Source organism: Mesitornis unicolor, unplaced genomic scaffold (genome assembly GCF_000695765.1).
Source record: "Mesitornis unicolor isolate BGI_N332 unplaced genomic scaffold, ASM69576v1 scaffold29151, whole genome shotgun sequence".
In the NCBI taxonomy this organism is placed as follows: domain Eukaryota; kingdom Metazoa; phylum Chordata; class Aves; order Mesitornithiformes; family Mesitornithidae; genus Mesitornis; species Mesitornis unicolor.
The window spans coordinates 40,727-58,823 of record NW_010166511.1 but is presented as its reverse complement, the minus strand read 5'-3'; the positions used below and the strand labels follow the sequence as shown (position 1 = coordinate 58,823).

At 41.0% G+C, this 18,097-nt stretch overlaps 1 protein-coding gene across 1 annotated transcript in view; it reads left to right on the top strand.

Annotated features, from left to right (window-relative positions):
- REL (v-rel avian reticuloendotheliosis viral oncogene homolog) overlaps nt 1-18,097 on the top strand; it is a 24,731-nt gene that overhangs the window by 2,432 nt on the left and 4,202 nt on the right. Inside the window, exons 2-4 of the mRNA XM_010194983.1 lie at nt 985-1,136; nt 5,410-5,501; nt 16,003-16,143. Of these exons, the coding sequence (XP_010193285.1) occupies nt 985-1,136; nt 5,410-5,501; nt 16,003-16,143 (385 nt within the window). The remainder of the gene's footprint in view (nt 1-984; nt 1,137-5,409; nt 5,502-16,002; nt 16,144-18,097) is intronic.

The following is an 18,097-nucleotide window of genomic DNA, read 5'->3' as shown; positions in this document are numbered from 1 at the left end:
CAGCAGGAAGACTTTAGGCACACTTTAGGTACCTGAGCTGGTAACTGCTGTGAAGGCTCTATTAGGAGCTTGAGAATTCAGTGCCCTCCTTTTTGCATAGAAGATAGAATATTCATATGAGAATTAATAATAAAAAAAGACTTTATAGGTGATTATGTCATGCTGCATCTGTTAAGATTCTCTTTCACTACTTAGTGTTCCATGCACAAGTAATATCCATATCTGTGTGGCTTTAGGAAGTTTTCTGTAACATTTTCGGAGCTAGACCTGCCCTTCAATAAGCATTTGTATGTGGTCACCTACACAGAATTTTGAGTCTCATTGTAAGGTTAGATCTGATAATGAAATATGTCCTTCTATGCATGGTCTTACAGCATTACAAGCTGTTTTACATCTAAGCTTCTTTACTACCTCTGGTCTTTTGCACAGGAATGAATTCAACAATAAAGAGCCCTGGTAAGATGGTAAGGCAACAGATCTCCAACCTCAACAAAAAAAAAAAAAAAACAAAAAAACAAAAAACAGAGGGGGAGAACCAAAAAAACTCCAACAGATTCTATGGAGCCTTTCAGACTTCCTTCCCATTCTTGCAGTAGGGTAGTTTAAGAGAACTGAATTGACTGAACTTCAAATACTGTCACTAACAAAATTTTATCATTGCAAAGAACAAGTTTTTTTGGAAAAAACAGTAGGTGAAGTATGTTTTACTTTCTGAAATGGATGAGAGATGCTTTTGGAAAAAAAAAAATCACTTTTCAAATATTTTGCCAAAGTTGGTTTTTTTGGTGTAAAATGCATAGAACTAAAAATGCGATGAACAAAACTTCTGAACAGCCCTGGCTTTTATGAAGCAACAATGCCATTTTCTTAGCTGTGGTGTTTCTTCCATAGAGTATTTTAGGATAAAATATATTTTCTGTTACATATGGGAACTTTACGAGCCCTGATATCTGACATCTAGAAAATATCTCGCGTTTTTTGCAGATTCTGAACTATTTTGGAAAAGTCAAAATAAGAACTACATTGGTAACGAAAAATGAACCCCCAAAAAAGCCACACCCTCATGATCTGGTTGGAAAAGACTGCAGAGATGGCTACTACGAAGCAGAATTTGGGCCAGAACGGCGAGTCTTGTCGTGAGTAATGGTGTTGCTTGGGACTTTGATTAATTATGCAAGTGATTTGCTAATCTTACGTTTTGCAGCTCTGTGTAGTGACAAGGGCAATTGGTATGCTCTTTGAGGTTTATTAATCCATCTCAGAGAGAGGGCAACTTCTCTTTGAAGTATTTTGTTCTTTTTCAATACTTCACTCACTTATCTTTGGTGCTGTTCTTCTCTAAGCACCCTTTCTTTTATTTGTTCATTCTCCCAATGTCTGTCTCCTTTTCTCTTCAGTCTTGTTCAGTAACACTTTTACTCTTGAGTGTCACTCTCCCTGCATGTGAAAATGGTGAGTAATAGAACAGGTAATGACATCATTAGAATTGGAACTTCAGGGTGAGAAGAGATTTAGGGAAGTTTGCATCTTTCATGGGAATTATATTTGGACTTTCTGGCAACTGTTGGAGAAAGTCTGTACTGGCTGAGTATCATGTCATTTAGAAGATAGGGGTCATGACACATCTAGAAATGTGTTACTAGCTGTTGCTGTCATTGCTGTTTGTTTGGGTTGGGTTTTTTTTTTGAGTAAAAGTACAGATTCTGCTCAGGCCCAGCTCTGTAGAGCAAGCATGCTGGGGATGGATCTACTTGTGGATGCAGTAAGGAAGATTCAGGCTCTGTATGAGACGCATTTCTCAGTGCTATTCAGAGGAATATTAAGAGTATCTGAAATACAGTTGCATTTGATGGCATTTCTTGTAAGTTTACTAAGTCTTATGTAATAAAGTAAAAGCAGAGTAAACTGCAACAAATATCAAGTGATTATTGCTGGAGAGGGGAGTTTAGACTTTACAAGCTCTTTATGCTTCACAGTTTGCGATGCAGTAAACTTGAAAGTAGGCTATTGCTTTGAGGTAAATGTAACAGAGCTGGGAAAAAAATAAGGTAAGTATTTCATTGTTTAAGTGGCTCTGACACACTGCTCTTAGGCTGATGTGATTCTGTTGATGTTAGTGAAATTACTCCATATTTATGTGGGTTTAGTCAGAGCACTATTAAAGGAGAGAACTGAAGACACGGTCTGTTTGAAGATGATGATTGCCTGATGGTGAAATAAACAGTTGTTAACAGTGGAGATGCTTCTTCAACATACAGCCCATGCTTAAGTGATCATGAATGTGCTGCACCTGAATACAGGTGGCACGTAGAATGTTGACTGTACTGTCTTTTGCTGTTACAGATGGTAATAATTTTATTAGTTTATTGTCTTTAGCTCTGTTCACACTGGTGTCCTAATTAGCAAATGGTAGAAAAGGATTAGTAAATGTAATTCCTGTAATTTTTCCCCTGCTTTTGGACCTCTCTACCAAGGGTAGGGCTGTCCCTTCAGGCACTTGCCTTCCATCTTTAGTGTTGTAACCTCATCCTCCATGGCTTCCCTGCAAAGAGAGTTCCCCCTCACCTTGTCTAAAAGGCAATTGGAAATATCTTAAACTGCTGAGGGACCTTGCACCTTCCTCTGACCATCCATTCACCAGCTTCTCCATTGTTTTGCATCAAGCTTCCTCACCCAAGGCCAAAGGATGTCTGCTGTTCTAGCCCATCCATCCCTCTTCTTGTTCTCAGCTCTGTGCCTTCTGATCCAAAGCAAAGAAGTCCGATTGCTTAATGCCTTTTCTGGTTATGTATTACGTTCACTGAGTTCAGGAAGACGCTGATGATTGTTTTTCCTCTTGGCATTTTTGTTGCACAAGATTAAGTATGTAAGCACAAGGCAAGCCTGTAGAGAGGCCATTACAGGATGCCAAAAAGCATTGGGGTGCCCTGCAAATACTTAGTTACAGATTTTTATTTCATCTCCACTATATGCATGCATCACATCTTGTTCTTTGACATAATGCTGTGTCTCCATTTCACTTAAGGCACTTGTTATTGCTGTATCCATCAATTCTTCTTAATACCATTAAGTTATAAGCCTCTCAATTTCTCACAAAATACTAAGTGGGCTACTTTCACTTTACTGATAATGCAAAACTGTAAGCTTCAGTTGAGCTTGACATTGGAGATTCTGATGGGAGGAGGCTCGAAACATTCTCTTTGAAATGTTTCCAGCATCGGTACACTCATTTTTTTTTTAACGAATCATTGAATACTTTATAAGATGAAAGAACAGTGTGATCCATAATTGGATCAGGATGTTTAAAGTAATTTTCCTTTTTGTGGCTGGTGACTCAGTCTTCACATTCTTTTCAAGTCCAGGTTGGAGAAGAGCTTCATACAATACTAGTGAGCAGGAGATGTCCTTTCTTGGTAGTGGTTCTGGCTGTTTACTCTTGCTGAGCATCCCAAGCAGAGCAAAAATCCATGGGGTTTTTGTTTTATTTTGTTTGATTTTTTTTAACTTTTTTTCAGAGCTGGAATTATCAAGCCCAGATTTTGGGCTGGTCTGAGTAATTGCTCTGCTTGTTTAAAGTTCCCCACGTAGTTCCAACTGAACAAAGTGTTCTGTTCTGCCTGTGGTGTAAAAATCTTTGTACTGCTGCCTAAACCTGATCAGAGACCTCCCTGGCCAACACATCAAGGCAAAAGTATGAATGTTGGAGCCTGTGTGACTGCCTGTATACTCAGATTTTTACTTCCTACTTTGCTATCTCTCTACATGGATGATATCATAGGGTTTTTTAAAATGTTTTTCTTTTTTCTCTCTCTTCCTATTTCTCCCTCTCTCTTCTCGGTATCTTGCTTGCTTCCTGTCAGCTAGCGTTGATGTGAAACCCTGCAGCCTTGCTGAGGTTCTCAGTAGTTTCTCCTCTAACCCAGCCCTCTGTTTAGTGATACTTAAATAGATACTTTCACTGTGACAGCGTGTGTTTTAGAAAATGTTTATAAGCTGAGAATTACAGGGCATTTAAAAGCTTGGTTTCCCTCCATATGAGGCTTCGGTTGCAATGGTTGAAAAGGTTCAGAGTGGCGGCTGTCAGTCCTTGCGTAGCTGGGTAGAGGTTTTCTTCAAGGCTGGCTCTGCATATGAGCTTGCTTGGTAACTTATGACGGATGGCTGGGGCTGCCAGATGGCAATTTGGGGATATAATAAGGAATCAGGCCTGTTCATGAATGCGAAGTGTGCTTCAAACTGGATCTGTGGAATACAGTGGCTGTTTGGGTGGGGTGGGGGTGGTGTGTGTAATATGTGCTGTGATCAAGCTCTAAAAACAGTAGGATCTACAAGAGAAGATAGAAATAGGATTGCTTATGAAGGTGCAGAACAAATGTTGGAAGTCAGTCTGAATTGAAATGCTACTGCGTTTTATTTTCCTCTAGGTCACTGCATCAAGTTCAGGTTCAAAAGGAAGCTTACACACTTCTCTAGTGAATAAAGGTTCTGGAAGTGGAGCCTTGCAGAGTTACTGATTGCAGAGTTATTTGGGAGCCTCTAAACAGAGTTTATTGGATGCAGGCAAGGGATTTTAAGGAAATTAAATTTAAATATTGTGCTAGGATAGTCTTGTTTGGAGCAGGGAAATGTAGGACTATTCTTGAGGGTGTTGGCAGGAATAAAGAGTACCTTTAGGTGCATTAAGGCATTTTTTTAGGTACAGCTAAATCAAAGAACATTTGTGGAGTTTCAAAGGAAGGGAAATTGCTGGTACTTCTGGAGAAAGGTTGTGCCAGCAGGCTTCTATCTGATCTTAGTGTAACATCATGAAACATGGATTTTTTTTTTTAAGATTTTTTTTTAAGATTTTTTTTTTACTTCCTGCTTTACATCCACTCAGCTTTGATGATGTCATGGTTTTTCCATGTGGGAAAGAGTCAGCTCGCCTGGGACTCCCCCCACCTCCTATGTTGGGGTGACCTGCACTCTTATGCAAATAAAGAAGAGCTGCAGCTCTTCAGAACTTTTCCATAAATACATGAGATTTAAAACCTGTTTAGACCTGTTTCAAAAAACCTTTGAAACAGTGTTTGAAATTTATTGTCCCTGATAAAAACAGGAGGGCAAATCCTTAACTAATGTAAATCAGCAGGTTTATTGATAACAAAAGTAATTGTCACTTTAAATTATCTGAGATTATTTCTTTTTTTAATCACCATATGCTTACTGCAGGGTGACAATTTTTAATATAGAAATATATATTCTTTAGAATTTTTTTTTTAGTATTTTTCACTTCTGGTTCTGCTCTTTCTTTAGAAAAAAACTGCATCCTTGCTTTTCACATCTTTTGTATCCTTTCAAAATAAGCTGCTTTAATATTCTACATTGAAAATTTTATCAGTAGCTGAAATCCTGCCACATGTGCTTCAGTTTTCAGAATTTGGGTATTCAGTGTGTAAAGAAGAAAGACCTCAAGGAATCCATTTCTTTACGAATCTCAAAGAAGATTAACCCTTTCAATGGTGAGTAGCGCTTAGCTGGTTCTCTTTGCAGGGTATTGGCGGGGGGTTGTTTGTCCTGCCTTTACTTTTGTGGAAGGAGCTTTATTTTTAAAAAAAAAAAAAATCTTTTTTGAGAAACATCCTTTCCCTTCTGTGTCCCTCCTTGTCTTTCCTTGCTGTCGTCGCATGATGCATCTATTTGGATAGTTGCCTTTTTTTTAAATCCCCAGCAGCAATGTGAGTTGTGGCTTGGACAGAAGCAATGGGTTAGCAGCAGCAACCTTCCCTGGAAACTTCTGCAAGTATCTCAGCAATCAGATTCTCCAGTTTTGGAAGTATGAGAATGAAAGACTGAATTAGCATAACTCTGCAACAACTTAAACCAATATAAATGTAGGTTGCCACTGCCCCATCCTGTTCCCTGTTGTGACACTGATGTTTGTGACCCCTCAGCCAGGCAGTTCAGGAAAGCATGGGAGCTGATGCAGGCACTCAAGCAAACAGCAGAGGTGCCCTCAGTAAAGTCTGAAGCAAGCTGTGCTGCTACAGAGCCACACTTGAAGGGCCTGCCCACGGGCTCTAGGTTTTGTACGACAGCTGCTCTGTGGGCTGCTCTCAAAGAGTCATCCTGCTCTCCCCTCCATCCTTGGTCATGCACTTCTACTGCTCCTGTCACACCAGATACAGAGGCTGTGTGGCTGCGCGGTCAACGGACTCAGCAAGTTGCTCCAGTGGAAAACCAGCTTTCAAAAAACTCAGAAGAGTGGTTTCCCCTCAGAACAACTTGCTAAACTGATTTGTTTCACAGTCACAGAATTGCCAAGTTCAATGCTCACAGGGGGTGGGGGAAACAGAATAAATTGTGGGGCCAACTGGAGTGGGACCAGCACTTCCAGCATGCAGGCACAACTGGGGGGAAATTAGGTGAAAAGTGTAAACCTCCCCAAACTGTTAGCTAAGTGTTATTAGGAATGCAGTTATGTATTTGTTTAAGTGTGGCAAGAGCTTGGAGATTTTCCGAATAGGTGTGGTTTTGTTGTTGTTTTTTTGGTTTTGTTTTTGTTTTTTTTTAATACCCACAGAAGTCTTGCTAAATTTAGGTAAGACCCTTCTTAGAGAATTGACAACTGCATTTCTGGCTAGCTTCAAAATACATCCTTTGCTTTTGTCCTTAATTGGCACAAAAAGAAGCATGTTGAACTTACTGCAGAATGAGAAAATTTTTAGATCACTTTCTAAATTTTTAGAACAGCCATTTGGAGTCAGGCTGGTGGTCCTAATGGTCCATCTAAACAATTATCCTGGTTCTGATAACGTATGCACACAATAGTATCTGTTTTTACATGAGTTTTGTCCATTAGCACAACTTAAACAGTTTGTGTTTCAGTTGTTCACCTTGACTCAGCCAGCTCTACCTTGATTTCACACAAAAAAGGGGAACTCTTCTGTTCAGCCCTCTTAGCTTTTTTTTTTTTACTCCATAAATAAAAAATGAGTTGACACTTTCTCTTGATGTGCAGTAAAAGGACATTATAAAATGCCTTTTTGTACATGTATTTCACCAAAGAAACTTTAGCAACCACATAGTTACACTCAGCCACACCAGAAACAGAGCTAACAGTGAGGACATGTTTAACTAAAATAATGTGACAGTAGGTTTTTACAGTGGTTGGCACATAACTCCAAATTCACGAGTCATTTTTGGGCGATTACTGTGGGTTGCGCTCAGTAGCATCAGGTCAGATCCTGGGCTGCTTTCCACTAGTGCAGCAGCAGAGGAAAGCCCTGCCTGGGTGACACAGGACAGCACCTTGCTCTTGGCAGGGCTTGTGCTGAGAAGGGGCTGCTGGCAATCCCCAGCCTGTGTGATTGCCTTTTGGCACTTGTAAACGTTTCGGCACAAAGCAGAGTCACTTTGAGAATGGTCTCTAGCTGCTCCAGGGCAGTCCCACACTAAATAGAGCCAGAAAGGCACAGGACCAAGGTCTCATAAAACAGCATTAGTGACAGAAATATTTTTTTTATACGTGTACTTAGTTGATCAAAACAAGGTTTCGTTAGCAGCAGTCGCCGTAATATTCGCTGCTTGATAAGATTGAAAGTTTTATGTATGGATTTAGTTTGTTTTTTAAGGTCAGAAGAGTATCACTACATTCTCCAAGACTCTGCAGGCTGTATTGTATCCGTCCTGCATCGTGCTTTATTTATTGCATCTTCAGAAAGGCATCCGACTTTTCTGTTTAGGGAAGTTTCGGAGTTAGGTGCATCCTCTAAGCAGGTTGTGGATTAGTGTTACTCATTTCACGTATGAACATCATAAAAGAAATTTAATGGAGCTGAAAACTAGCCTTCAGGGTGTTTGTGAGTTGGTTGTCTTGTCTTTTCTTTTCCCACGTTCTTCTGGAACAGTCAAACAATCCCTGTCTTGAGTCTCCTTTTGGGATAGAGGTTTGGTATTGACCCTATTAACAGATGCAAAATGCCTCCAGCCTGCCAGCATATATATTACTTGTCTTGTCAGTAAGGGATGAACTAATAGCAAGGTGTGGGTCCACAAAGTTGCGATCCAAACTTCTTTGTGTAAAGGGGCCATTGTCTTTCAGGGAAGCCCAGGTGGGATGACTCAGGCAACTGGGATGGCAATGGGAGAGTGTGCCCAAATATGCATTCTCTAGTGGTGTCGTACTTCTCCCATGCCTTCCGGCACTTGGTAGGGATGCACACTGAATAAGAGTCACAGTAAGCAACAGTAGGAAGTTGCCTGGTCAAGATTTATGTTTTTTTTTAAGATATTTGTCTCCAGCATTTTTGCCCATACTATTAAAGCAACTGATGTCTACCTCCAGACTCTCGGATGGTAAGAAGTTGGTGTTTGCAGGTCATGCTGTACGGCTAGCTGGAGCTATCTGCATCCGAGTCGTTCTGCAAGCATGCTTGCACGGCTGTTTCACTATGAATTCCCTGCTGTTACCTGGTGATATTTATGCCTTGTTAAGTTCTGTAGAAGCTGCACAAATTATGCACATTCACTAGGATGCCAATCGGATGAGGTTGCTCAACTTTGAGAGAGTTGATGTTTCCACCGTCTCTGGACATGTTGATCATCTGCTGTGTTCACAAGGCTACATCCCATATATTTTTGTCCTTTAAGCTAAACAATTCTAGAAATCTCTTTTGTCTCTTATTCCTGAGCACACCAGGGAAATAGTGTGCCGTGGCAGCCTCATGTGTAACTAGGACTCCTTGGCTTGATGAGGATACAAATACAGAGCATCTGAGGAGGAGAGTTACTCCTCCAGCGGAGCTGGTCCATGTCTGCTTTCTAGGGTGTTTGTTTTCTTTTGAGTAGCTGTTGAGTTGTGCCATATCCTTGTCTTCCCATGTAGCGTCTGATGTAGAGCCAACTCAAATTAAAAGAAGAGCGAGTCTTCAGTTAAGTGCTTTTGTGGGTGGGTGTGACTTGACATAGAGACAACAATTGAGTTAATAACAACTCAAGTTAATTATCAATGAGGAAAAGCCCTAAATGTGTTCTTTAAATTTAGGGGAAAACTGTACTTGACAAAGTATTGCAGAGGATTAACCTTTTTCTAGCCAAATGGATGACAGCATGAAAACCCTAGACTTGTCTTAAAGTGAGGAACCCAAAGAATTGCCAGATTTCGAGCTATTGATAAAGATAGTGTAAATAGGCTTTCACTGGAGCTCGACGTGTGCTTAAGGTCCTTGTTCCTTTGCAATTGCTCTTGCTAGCAAGCATTTAATTAATTTTTAGGCTCTCCCCTGTACCCCACGACTGACTGCTCCATTTGCCTCCGCAGTCTTTCCTTTGTTGTTTCCCCTTTCCGCCCGCGAGCAGCTGACCCCGTGTTGGCTTCGCACTCGTCACAGTCTCCACGACACCCCCTGCACGCCTCCGCACTGCACCCAGGCTCGTCCCCACACCAGTCACACTCGCTTCCTGCCCAAATGCGCACACAGCCGCCCTCTCCGCAGCTTCCCTCGCTGGTGGCCCCCCCCCCCCGATGCTGTTCGCCCACGTCAGCCAAATTCTCCAGGGATCCCCCCTCTCTGGTCCACCTGCTGTATAGGGGGGTTTATTGGGCCATGGATTATGTAAGCAAATAAGCAAAATATTATAAACTGAAAGAAGACCCTTGGCAAGAATTAGGGAGTTGGGAAGGGTAAAGCATTGGAGTGGTCTGTAATGCATGCCTCAGATGTTAAAAGAAACTTTAAACTTCTGTCCTTAAGTTAAAACAAACTTATAACTCCCCCAACTAAATTCTCATACTGAAAATCTTGGTAAGTGAGAGCTGTCAACTTTTTAAGAGGCACAAAGCAAATCCACTTGAGGAAAGCTGAATGTTCTGATCATAATGTGACTTCAGCTTTTACCTTTGGAAAGCCCTGTGTGTTTTCATTCCTCATGCAAATGCTGCTCGTTGTTTATGCTGAAATTTCAATATTAACCTAAAGGACAGCCACTTTTCAAGTTGTTTAAAAACTAAAAGGAAAATTACCAAGTAGAGAGACAAAAAATGCTGATGACTTCTTTTGCACTATAAACAGGAACTGCTGAAAAATGTCTTAGAAACATACAGGGGCTGCTGGATACATTTGCTTAAATCTGTTCCACTTTAACCTTTTTGGACTTAAAACAGTAAAATAATCCAGATTCAGAGAAACACTGTCTAGACAAAACAAAGACTGAGTTTCTGAAATTTTCATTTGTGTTCCCAGTTCTTCTCTTAGCTTTTGTATCAGGCCAGGCCATTCACCTTCCCTGTGCTGATTTCTTCTGTAAAACAGGGATGGTGCCACTTTCATGTGCTGAAGCAGCCTGAAAAATGCACGAAGGTAACATAGCCATAGTACTTTGGGCATTTACCAACAGTAGGTTAGCATCTGAGTTTTACAGTCATTTGCACTAATCAACCCCCTGAGTTTTGGCTTCTTTAAAATTGTTTATAGGTACCTGCAAAGGTTTCTTTTTTCTGCAGAATTTATTGAAATGTACCTCTGCATGGATCACAGAGGTGTAAACCAGGCATGGGCATATTGAGAGAAGAAACATAGTGCTGCCATGGTCCTTCTCTCCCTTTGTTCCCAGCTCCTGCCTCTCAGCAAGTGCTAGAAGATGGTATTTATGTGTAATTGCACAGCCTGGCCCATCATCCAGTACTGTGTCCAGTTGCTGAACCCTAGGTACAAAGAGAGCACAGTATTGTCCTTTTGACAAGAGACAGATGGTACACCAGGACTACTTCCTCTTTCCTTTGTACCTGCATGATTGTAGTTCACTTACAAACAGCAAATGTAGCATTGAACTAGCTGGTGAGGTCCTTTTTAGCTGTGTAGAGTTCAGCTGCAGGAGACACCAGTCAAATACTTGGACTATTTAGTGTGTGCGATGTTACTTGTCTGCTGTAGCCCTTCTTAAGGCTAGCTGCCATACATCTACACAGCCACAACTGTGGCTGCAACACAGGTGTAAGCCGAGAGGAGTGAGTTGAATCTGAAATGTACTTTCCAGGCACTGAGAAGGGCCTGAGACTTGCACCCGATGTCCCTGGCTGGTTGAACCTGGCACAAATCACCACCAGCACTGGGAGAGGCAGTCCTTCCTTTGGCTGCGTGTGTCTGCTTTCAACATTTCCTTTGTGCCAGGGCTAGTGTTCATGGGATCCAACTGACTTAAAACAAGCCTTTTCCTCTTTCTCTTCTGGCAAGTTAGTTTTGAGGCAAACTGGTTCCTTGAGCTGATTCACCATGTGAGAGCTGATCCCAGCATTAAGAGTAGTGCTCAAAATGCGAGGTTGGGCAGAGCCAGCCTTTCACAGCAAACCCTCTGACATAGGCTGGGTTAAAGTGATCAGTCAGTATCTAAGGGGAGTAAGGGCTAAGGGGAGTACCTTTGTGCTCCAGGAGCAAAACACTTGAGGCAAACCACCTCTGTGTCATTACCTAAATGAAACTGAGCTTCCAGCATATCCCTAAATTAAAAACCATCATCTGCGTAAGAGGAAAAAGCCGAGTACAACTCATCATGGTTATTAACAGTGTGTGTTCCTGAGTGGTCTCCTTGGTGAAGTGTTGTAGTTTGTGGGAGGTCATTCTCTTTATTTGAGATCTGGTGTGGCTCCCCCACAGCCCCTTGTGGAGAAGGGAAGGTCACAAGATGTTCCTTTGCAGGGTGAACTGGTAGTCTCAGCATAGCCCTTGCTGAATGTGTCACACCACATCATTTGCACTGGAAGTTTCCATGCAGGTTAAGTTTAGATGCTGAAGTGCCTCCAACTCCACCCACTCCAGAAGCTTCTGACATCATTAGTCTCAAAGTTGGGTGGAGATCTGTATGTGAGGGCTGTGCTATTTAATCAGGTATCGTGTTATCAGTCAAAAAAAACCAAGCACTACTTCATTTCTCTTCAGTGTTCAAAATAAACTTTCACTTTCCCTGTAGCATCACCTTATGAGTAAACATCAGAGCACTTAATCCCCAAGTAGTTTAATAAGATAAATGGTGTTTTATTGGCCTTTCTGGATGTTGAAGACTTTTAAAATAGTTTAAAAAATAGAAATTAATGAAGATGAGCAAACAGGAGGCCTGCCATTATCAGCATCTCTAATTCTGTGCCTGAACTTGGACTTGCATGTTGGAGTGGACCCAGCATGTGTTGTGAGCTGGACTCAAAGTATCTTAATTTTGTGTTACAGAAGCAAATCCTAGAAGTTCTCTTACTCAGTAGAACCCCAGCAGGGAACCTCTGGATTTCAGTTCCATAAATCCCCGAGACAGGGGCAACACAAACCAAATACCTGTGTTGCGTGAGCCGCTTGGATTAGCCAGCTCAGGTTAGCAGGAGTTCGTGGTTTAGCTTGTGTGAGGTGGTTTTGTGCTCACACTGGGACTGTATCAGTCTCTTCCCATGTTCCTGGATAAAAGATTGGAGAATTATTTCAAAGGTAATTATTCTTTAAGTTGAGGAATCAGCATTTCTTTCAGAAGAGTTGTAAACTGATTTATAAAGAAAGGATTTACTAGTTATTGTAGCCCCTTTCAGGTTGAACAGCTAATAGCACCCAGGTTTGACTGTAACTCCAGGTGCCATTTTTTAAATTCTATTGCCAGAACCTTGGAGAGTGGGGTTAGTTTTCTCTTTCCATTGCAGTAGTAGTGTCTTTATAGATTTTTTTTTTTTTGGGGGGGGGGGCAACTTATCCCATAATTAACTTAGAATTTTAATTCTTTCTAAATACTATTTTCATTTCTATGTGTTTGAGTTGCTAAGCGTTACTTTTGAAAGCTCTCCTTCCCCTTGTAAAAGAGCTGTACTTACAAAAATTCCTTCATGTACTCCTGATTGCACAGATAACTACAGAAAATGAATTTATGCCAGGTGAAGGCCATTTTTTAAATTAGATTGGGCCATCATGGGAACATACCTAGGTTGCTGGTTGGATTCCAGCTATGAAGATGGCAAGGTGTGGCACCACACAGTGGGAAGCAGTCAGAAGAGGAAGTTGAAGCCTTGCCAATACCAGAGTACTTCTTCCTTTTATTTCTGTGTCATGTTCGAGCCTTTTTTTACTGTATCTGCATAATATGACGTTTTTTACTTCCCGTGTGTCGTGTCACTGGCTTGGGTAGAGCTGCTTGTGCGGAGCTTGCTCAGGTTGGTAGAGTGGCTACTTTTCTTCTCTACTCCTTTCCGTTCCCAAAATCTTCAACAGCATTTCTTAATTTTAAATAAGTTCAGGTTTGTCAGGTTTAACTCTGTCTGTTGTCCTGCAGTACAGAAGTTGGTGAAATAGCACCAAATGACATGACCATCTTCTGTACAGTCATGCCCCAGGCGTTAGTCAGGGTGTTTGCCTCTTTTTTGTTTGCTTTTAATATTCTTAGGGTGTAAGCCAGCACCTGTTCAAGTTAGTGGCTACTCAAATTGACTTCAGAGGGAGCAGAATTAGACTTTCATTAAAAATAACAACATTTCATTTTGTTTGGATGATTGTCTTGTAGGTGGGAATGAAACATGTTTTGACATTGATGAAAAGCAGTGTGCTTCTTTATATGAAGATGGAATCTAGTTTCTATATGTATTTTTAAGTGTGTTGTTACAAGATGGAGTTGCAGCTGTCTTGTTCTCCTTTTTTTGCGCTGTTATGCTCTTCTCATCTGGTTAAAAACAGCCTAAGAGGAATCAGTATTGACCGAGCACTTCCTCTTTCAAAGTACAGATTTTTAAATTGTATTAAATCATTTATAAGAACACGTAAATTAGGAGCAGTTTTTTTTGCTGCAATGCAGTGAGCTGTATACAGCAATTCTGTTTCTTGCAATTATTGGCACACCACACCTTTCTAATATTCAGGTGGTTAAACAGATTTATTGGGAATTTGCAAAAGTTCACAGTATAGGAAATTATGTAGCTTTAACATTAGCATTACTAATTTTCTCTGTATCTGGTGTATTTTTGCATTGCTCTTAAGCTTTTAATGCTATTATTTATTTCTGAGGAAGCGGCAGCTGCGCCTGTGGAAAACACGGTGCTGGACTGGCTTTAACTTAACTATGAGAGACTTGATTGCACAACCACAAACTCCTTGCTCTTGATTCAGAATCAAAAGCTAGATCCGGATTTTGTCCTTGGCTTCTGTCTACAGGGACTCTGTCTACTTAGTGCAGAGATTCAATACCTCTGTCTCAATTTCATTTCTAAGAGGTTTGAAATTTGGCTACTGCTTGGGCTCACTGGCCAGATCCACATGGTCATCAATGGCCAATTCAACACACAAACGTAAGCCTTGGTGCCAGAGTGCCCTTGGGAGCTCGTTGCCTGCTGGCCGTAGTGTCGGAGCATGGGTTAGAAGAATCATTGGAGCTGCTGGGACAAAGTAGCATTGCACCCCTGATTATCCCTTCTGTGAGGTGCAATCTAGAAAATGCCCTTTGGTTTTTTTTATTCTCAAAATCAGGCTGTACCAAGAGGCAGTTGGGCTGCGGAGTCTGCCAAAGTCAAGTTAGGCTGAACAGCTGTATGTGCCAAACCTGTTTTCTAAAGATCCTATTTTATTAAGTTTTATTAAGGTTAGCTGGTGAAATACTTTAAATTAAAACACTTTGCTCTTCATATCTGGTAATACAGTCAGCCACCACCCTGCAAACTGCACTGACAGAACTCCTCTGTGTACCAGCATTTCTGAAGTTACCTGCATAGTTGCTGCTTGCTGGTGTATTTGTCTTGAAATATTGCAGATTGTGGACTTCAAAAAAGGAAAGGTGATTTGATTTGTTCTTGCAGTAGAGACCAGGAGAATCTGAGATATTTAGAGCACAAGAAAGAGTAAAAATGCCAGTGGAAAGTATTCTGAGTTCGGCACGTTTATTATTTCGCACTATCAAAAGGTGAAAGGAAGAAATCATTCAAGTGGGCACTGTGGAATCCCACTCATAGCGGGGTGGAGACTGACCTGGTGATAAATGTTAAAGGTCAGAGCACTGCAATCTAATCAGTACAGTGTGATCCCCAGACTTCTTATCGCAGGCGTGTGTAATCTTTTATTCTTGCCAGAGGCATTTGAAAGGGCAGGGGAAGGAGTGAACTTGAGAGGTTGTAACCTGTTGCCTTGGCACATGTTCACTTTAGGTAGTTGTGAGGAATATCTAACTAGCTGAGCTGCTGCTTTGAAAGACTTTGGAAAAGAGTGACACTTTAAATGATTTTAATTATCAGTACTTCTACTTAAATGAAATTAAATCAGTTTCTCGTTTTGCTAGCATTGAATGTCAGCATAATAGTTAATGTCAGACCTTAAAGGAAAGCATCCGATTCGGAGAGGGTTGCTTTTCCCAATTAAGCTGGGTGTATGTGAAATGTTCAGTAATCGTATCCCAGGTCCTAGATCTTTAAATTAACATAAGAGTGCACAGAACTGAAATGCTGAGCATGGGTTATGCATTATGGTGTTTTACACTAGGAGGAATATTTAAGGAAACAATCTTTTCTAGCAAGGGTTTGCTTGTTGTGTTACAAAGTTGTATCATAAGGATACCACTGATCACTGTTCTCAAAGGTACTGAATTGACACAGATGTTGGTGGGAGTGGGGGTTGTGTTGTTTCAGCTTCATTCTTGCACTTAGAACTCAGTTTCTAGAGGAGAATAGTGATATGTAGCAGATGTTGCTGAAAATCTTTAGCTACATCCTAGGAGTTATTTGTATTCAAAGACTTCTCTTTGGCAGCAGCATTAATTTAGTAAATTTTATTATGCACAAATGAGAGAGAAACAGGTCCAGAGGATGACTTTTAAACTACAGGTACGTGAAACTGGTCTGGCAGGCAAGGTGAGGAGACCAGATGCAAAAAACATCTGGAGAACTGGGACAGTTTTGCTTTGTTTGGTGAAGAGAAAGCATTAAAGGCTTCTGGGCCATTTGTCGTGTACAACGAATGTATCTTAAAGAATTACTGCTGGTTTTGATGACTAATCCTCACTTTTGTCTTTGCTGTTTAGTGCCTGAAGAACAGCTGCACAACATCGATGAGTATGATCTCAACGTCGTCCGCCTCTGCTTCCAAGCTTTCCTCCCCGACGAACACGGCAACTACACGTTAGCTCTTCCTCCTTTGATTTCCAACCCGATCTATGACAACAGTAAGTACCAACTCAGCCCAGTGTTTGTTTATTTTTCCTTTTGGTTTTCCTCTTTTGCTTGAGATGAAAAATGCCAGGCCAGTTTCTGAGGTCTGTGCCAGTCTTCTGGGTCAATTCTGTGGCCTGGGACTGCTAGAGATGCATGCCTAACACAGGGCAAGTCAGTGAGCATATACTCAAAAGATGATCCCAGGGTGAAGGGCTGGCCCACCAGAGTAAGGATGGCCCATGGCCTCATGCACAGGTGCTTTCTTAGCCCTTATTTATCTATCATAGTAAGGACTGCAAGGAAAGGCCAGCTTCTGACGTGCCAAGCGATTAAAATAAATAGTAGCAAGATAGATGGCTGTCATAGGACTGTTCTGTTGTCCACGGATGTCCTCTATAGCCTGTTTGTACCCATGAGGAGTTTTGCCTTTGCCTTGCCACAGCTCCAGAACAAGACTTTTAAGAATGGCAGTGGGAAACTGTCTTAATGCTTCTATGTATCCTTTTTGTATCACAGTCAGTTGCTGTTTGCAGTGTAGAGGGAGGTTTGATCTTGCTCCAGGTGGGTGCAGAAGTACACGAAACACACCTTGTTTTCCACGTTGTGCAAAACTGGACTTCCATATGGTTTTGGCAGGTAGCTTCAGTTGAGGATTTTAGCCTTCAGTGTGTGCTGGACTTCTCTCCTGGAGCAGAATAGCAGAAAAGCTTTTAATATTTGGAAAGTTCTTGGCAGTGGTTTTTATTTCTGCAGTGGAAATATTTCCATGCTAAATATTTAAGGTCAAGGGACACTACTTTAGTAGAAACTACTGAATAAAATTAGGTCTGCATTTTATATAGTTGATGTTAGAATTGTGTGGATGTAGGCATAACCATTATGAAAATGTTTAATATGAACTCAGGTGGTTTTGATATTTTTAGAGTCTCTTCTAAGAATTATCTGCAAGTTGGAACTGTGTGTATTGGGTTATCGAGAATCCTTGAAGTACTGAAGTACTTAAGGTTGAGATAAAATTGATGTACAAGATTTGCAGCTATGTCTCAGATGCCATTTAGAAATATGCCAAATCATGATTACTTGCCTGTGCTGATTGACGTCACTCTTTGCTACACTGCTGAAATGGCAGATAACTGTGTGGTGGGGGAAGCTTGGTTTTTTTAGTGTGGGTGTATGTGGGCAGCTCCTGATATACTGTAGGTATCTAAAATCCTCCATGTTACGTAGCAGCGGTGTAAATAAAACAGTGCATAACTGCAACCACAAATCAAAAGTTACACTGCTCTTGTCTAGATCAGCTGTTTTAGATTTAAATTTCTTTTTAAAGTGTTAGCCTTTTTAAACCTGCTCTGTCATACAGAACTGGGTAAGGTCAGGTTATAAATTTAGATAAAAGGTAAAATTCTATGGTACAATGGGCTTGGAAATACTATGTTGTTAGATTTCAAGCTTTTGCAGATCTGTCCAGATCAGGAGCAAAAAGGTATTCAGAGCTTTTCTGAAAATCAGCTTGCACATTTAAAATCTAGTAATTTTTTCACTTTCTAATACTTCATAGTCTCCATCTGCTTTGGATAGTAGAGATGCATAAGAATAATATGAACCTAATCTGAAAGCAATCACATTACAGAGACTGCAAGCATACCAAATTCAGTACTACAGGCAGCTTCTGTTTTCAGTTGCTTGTAACATTAACTGGTTTTGAACAGAAATTTCCCAAGTCGTGTATCTTACCACACTGAATACTCTTGGGAAGAGTCAGGTAAAGCAGAGAAATGAGGTTAGAGAGAACACATTGTTCTGCCCTTGTTGAAACGAGCAAGAAGCTCGTTTTTCTACATGTTTGTTACCAGGGATGTGCTTTTGGGAAACGAGGATCAGGAATTGGGCAGGAGGCAAGAGTTTGCACTGGGGAAGAGAGATGGGAAGAGGCCACAGGGAATGGCTCCCTCTGAGGCTGGCGCT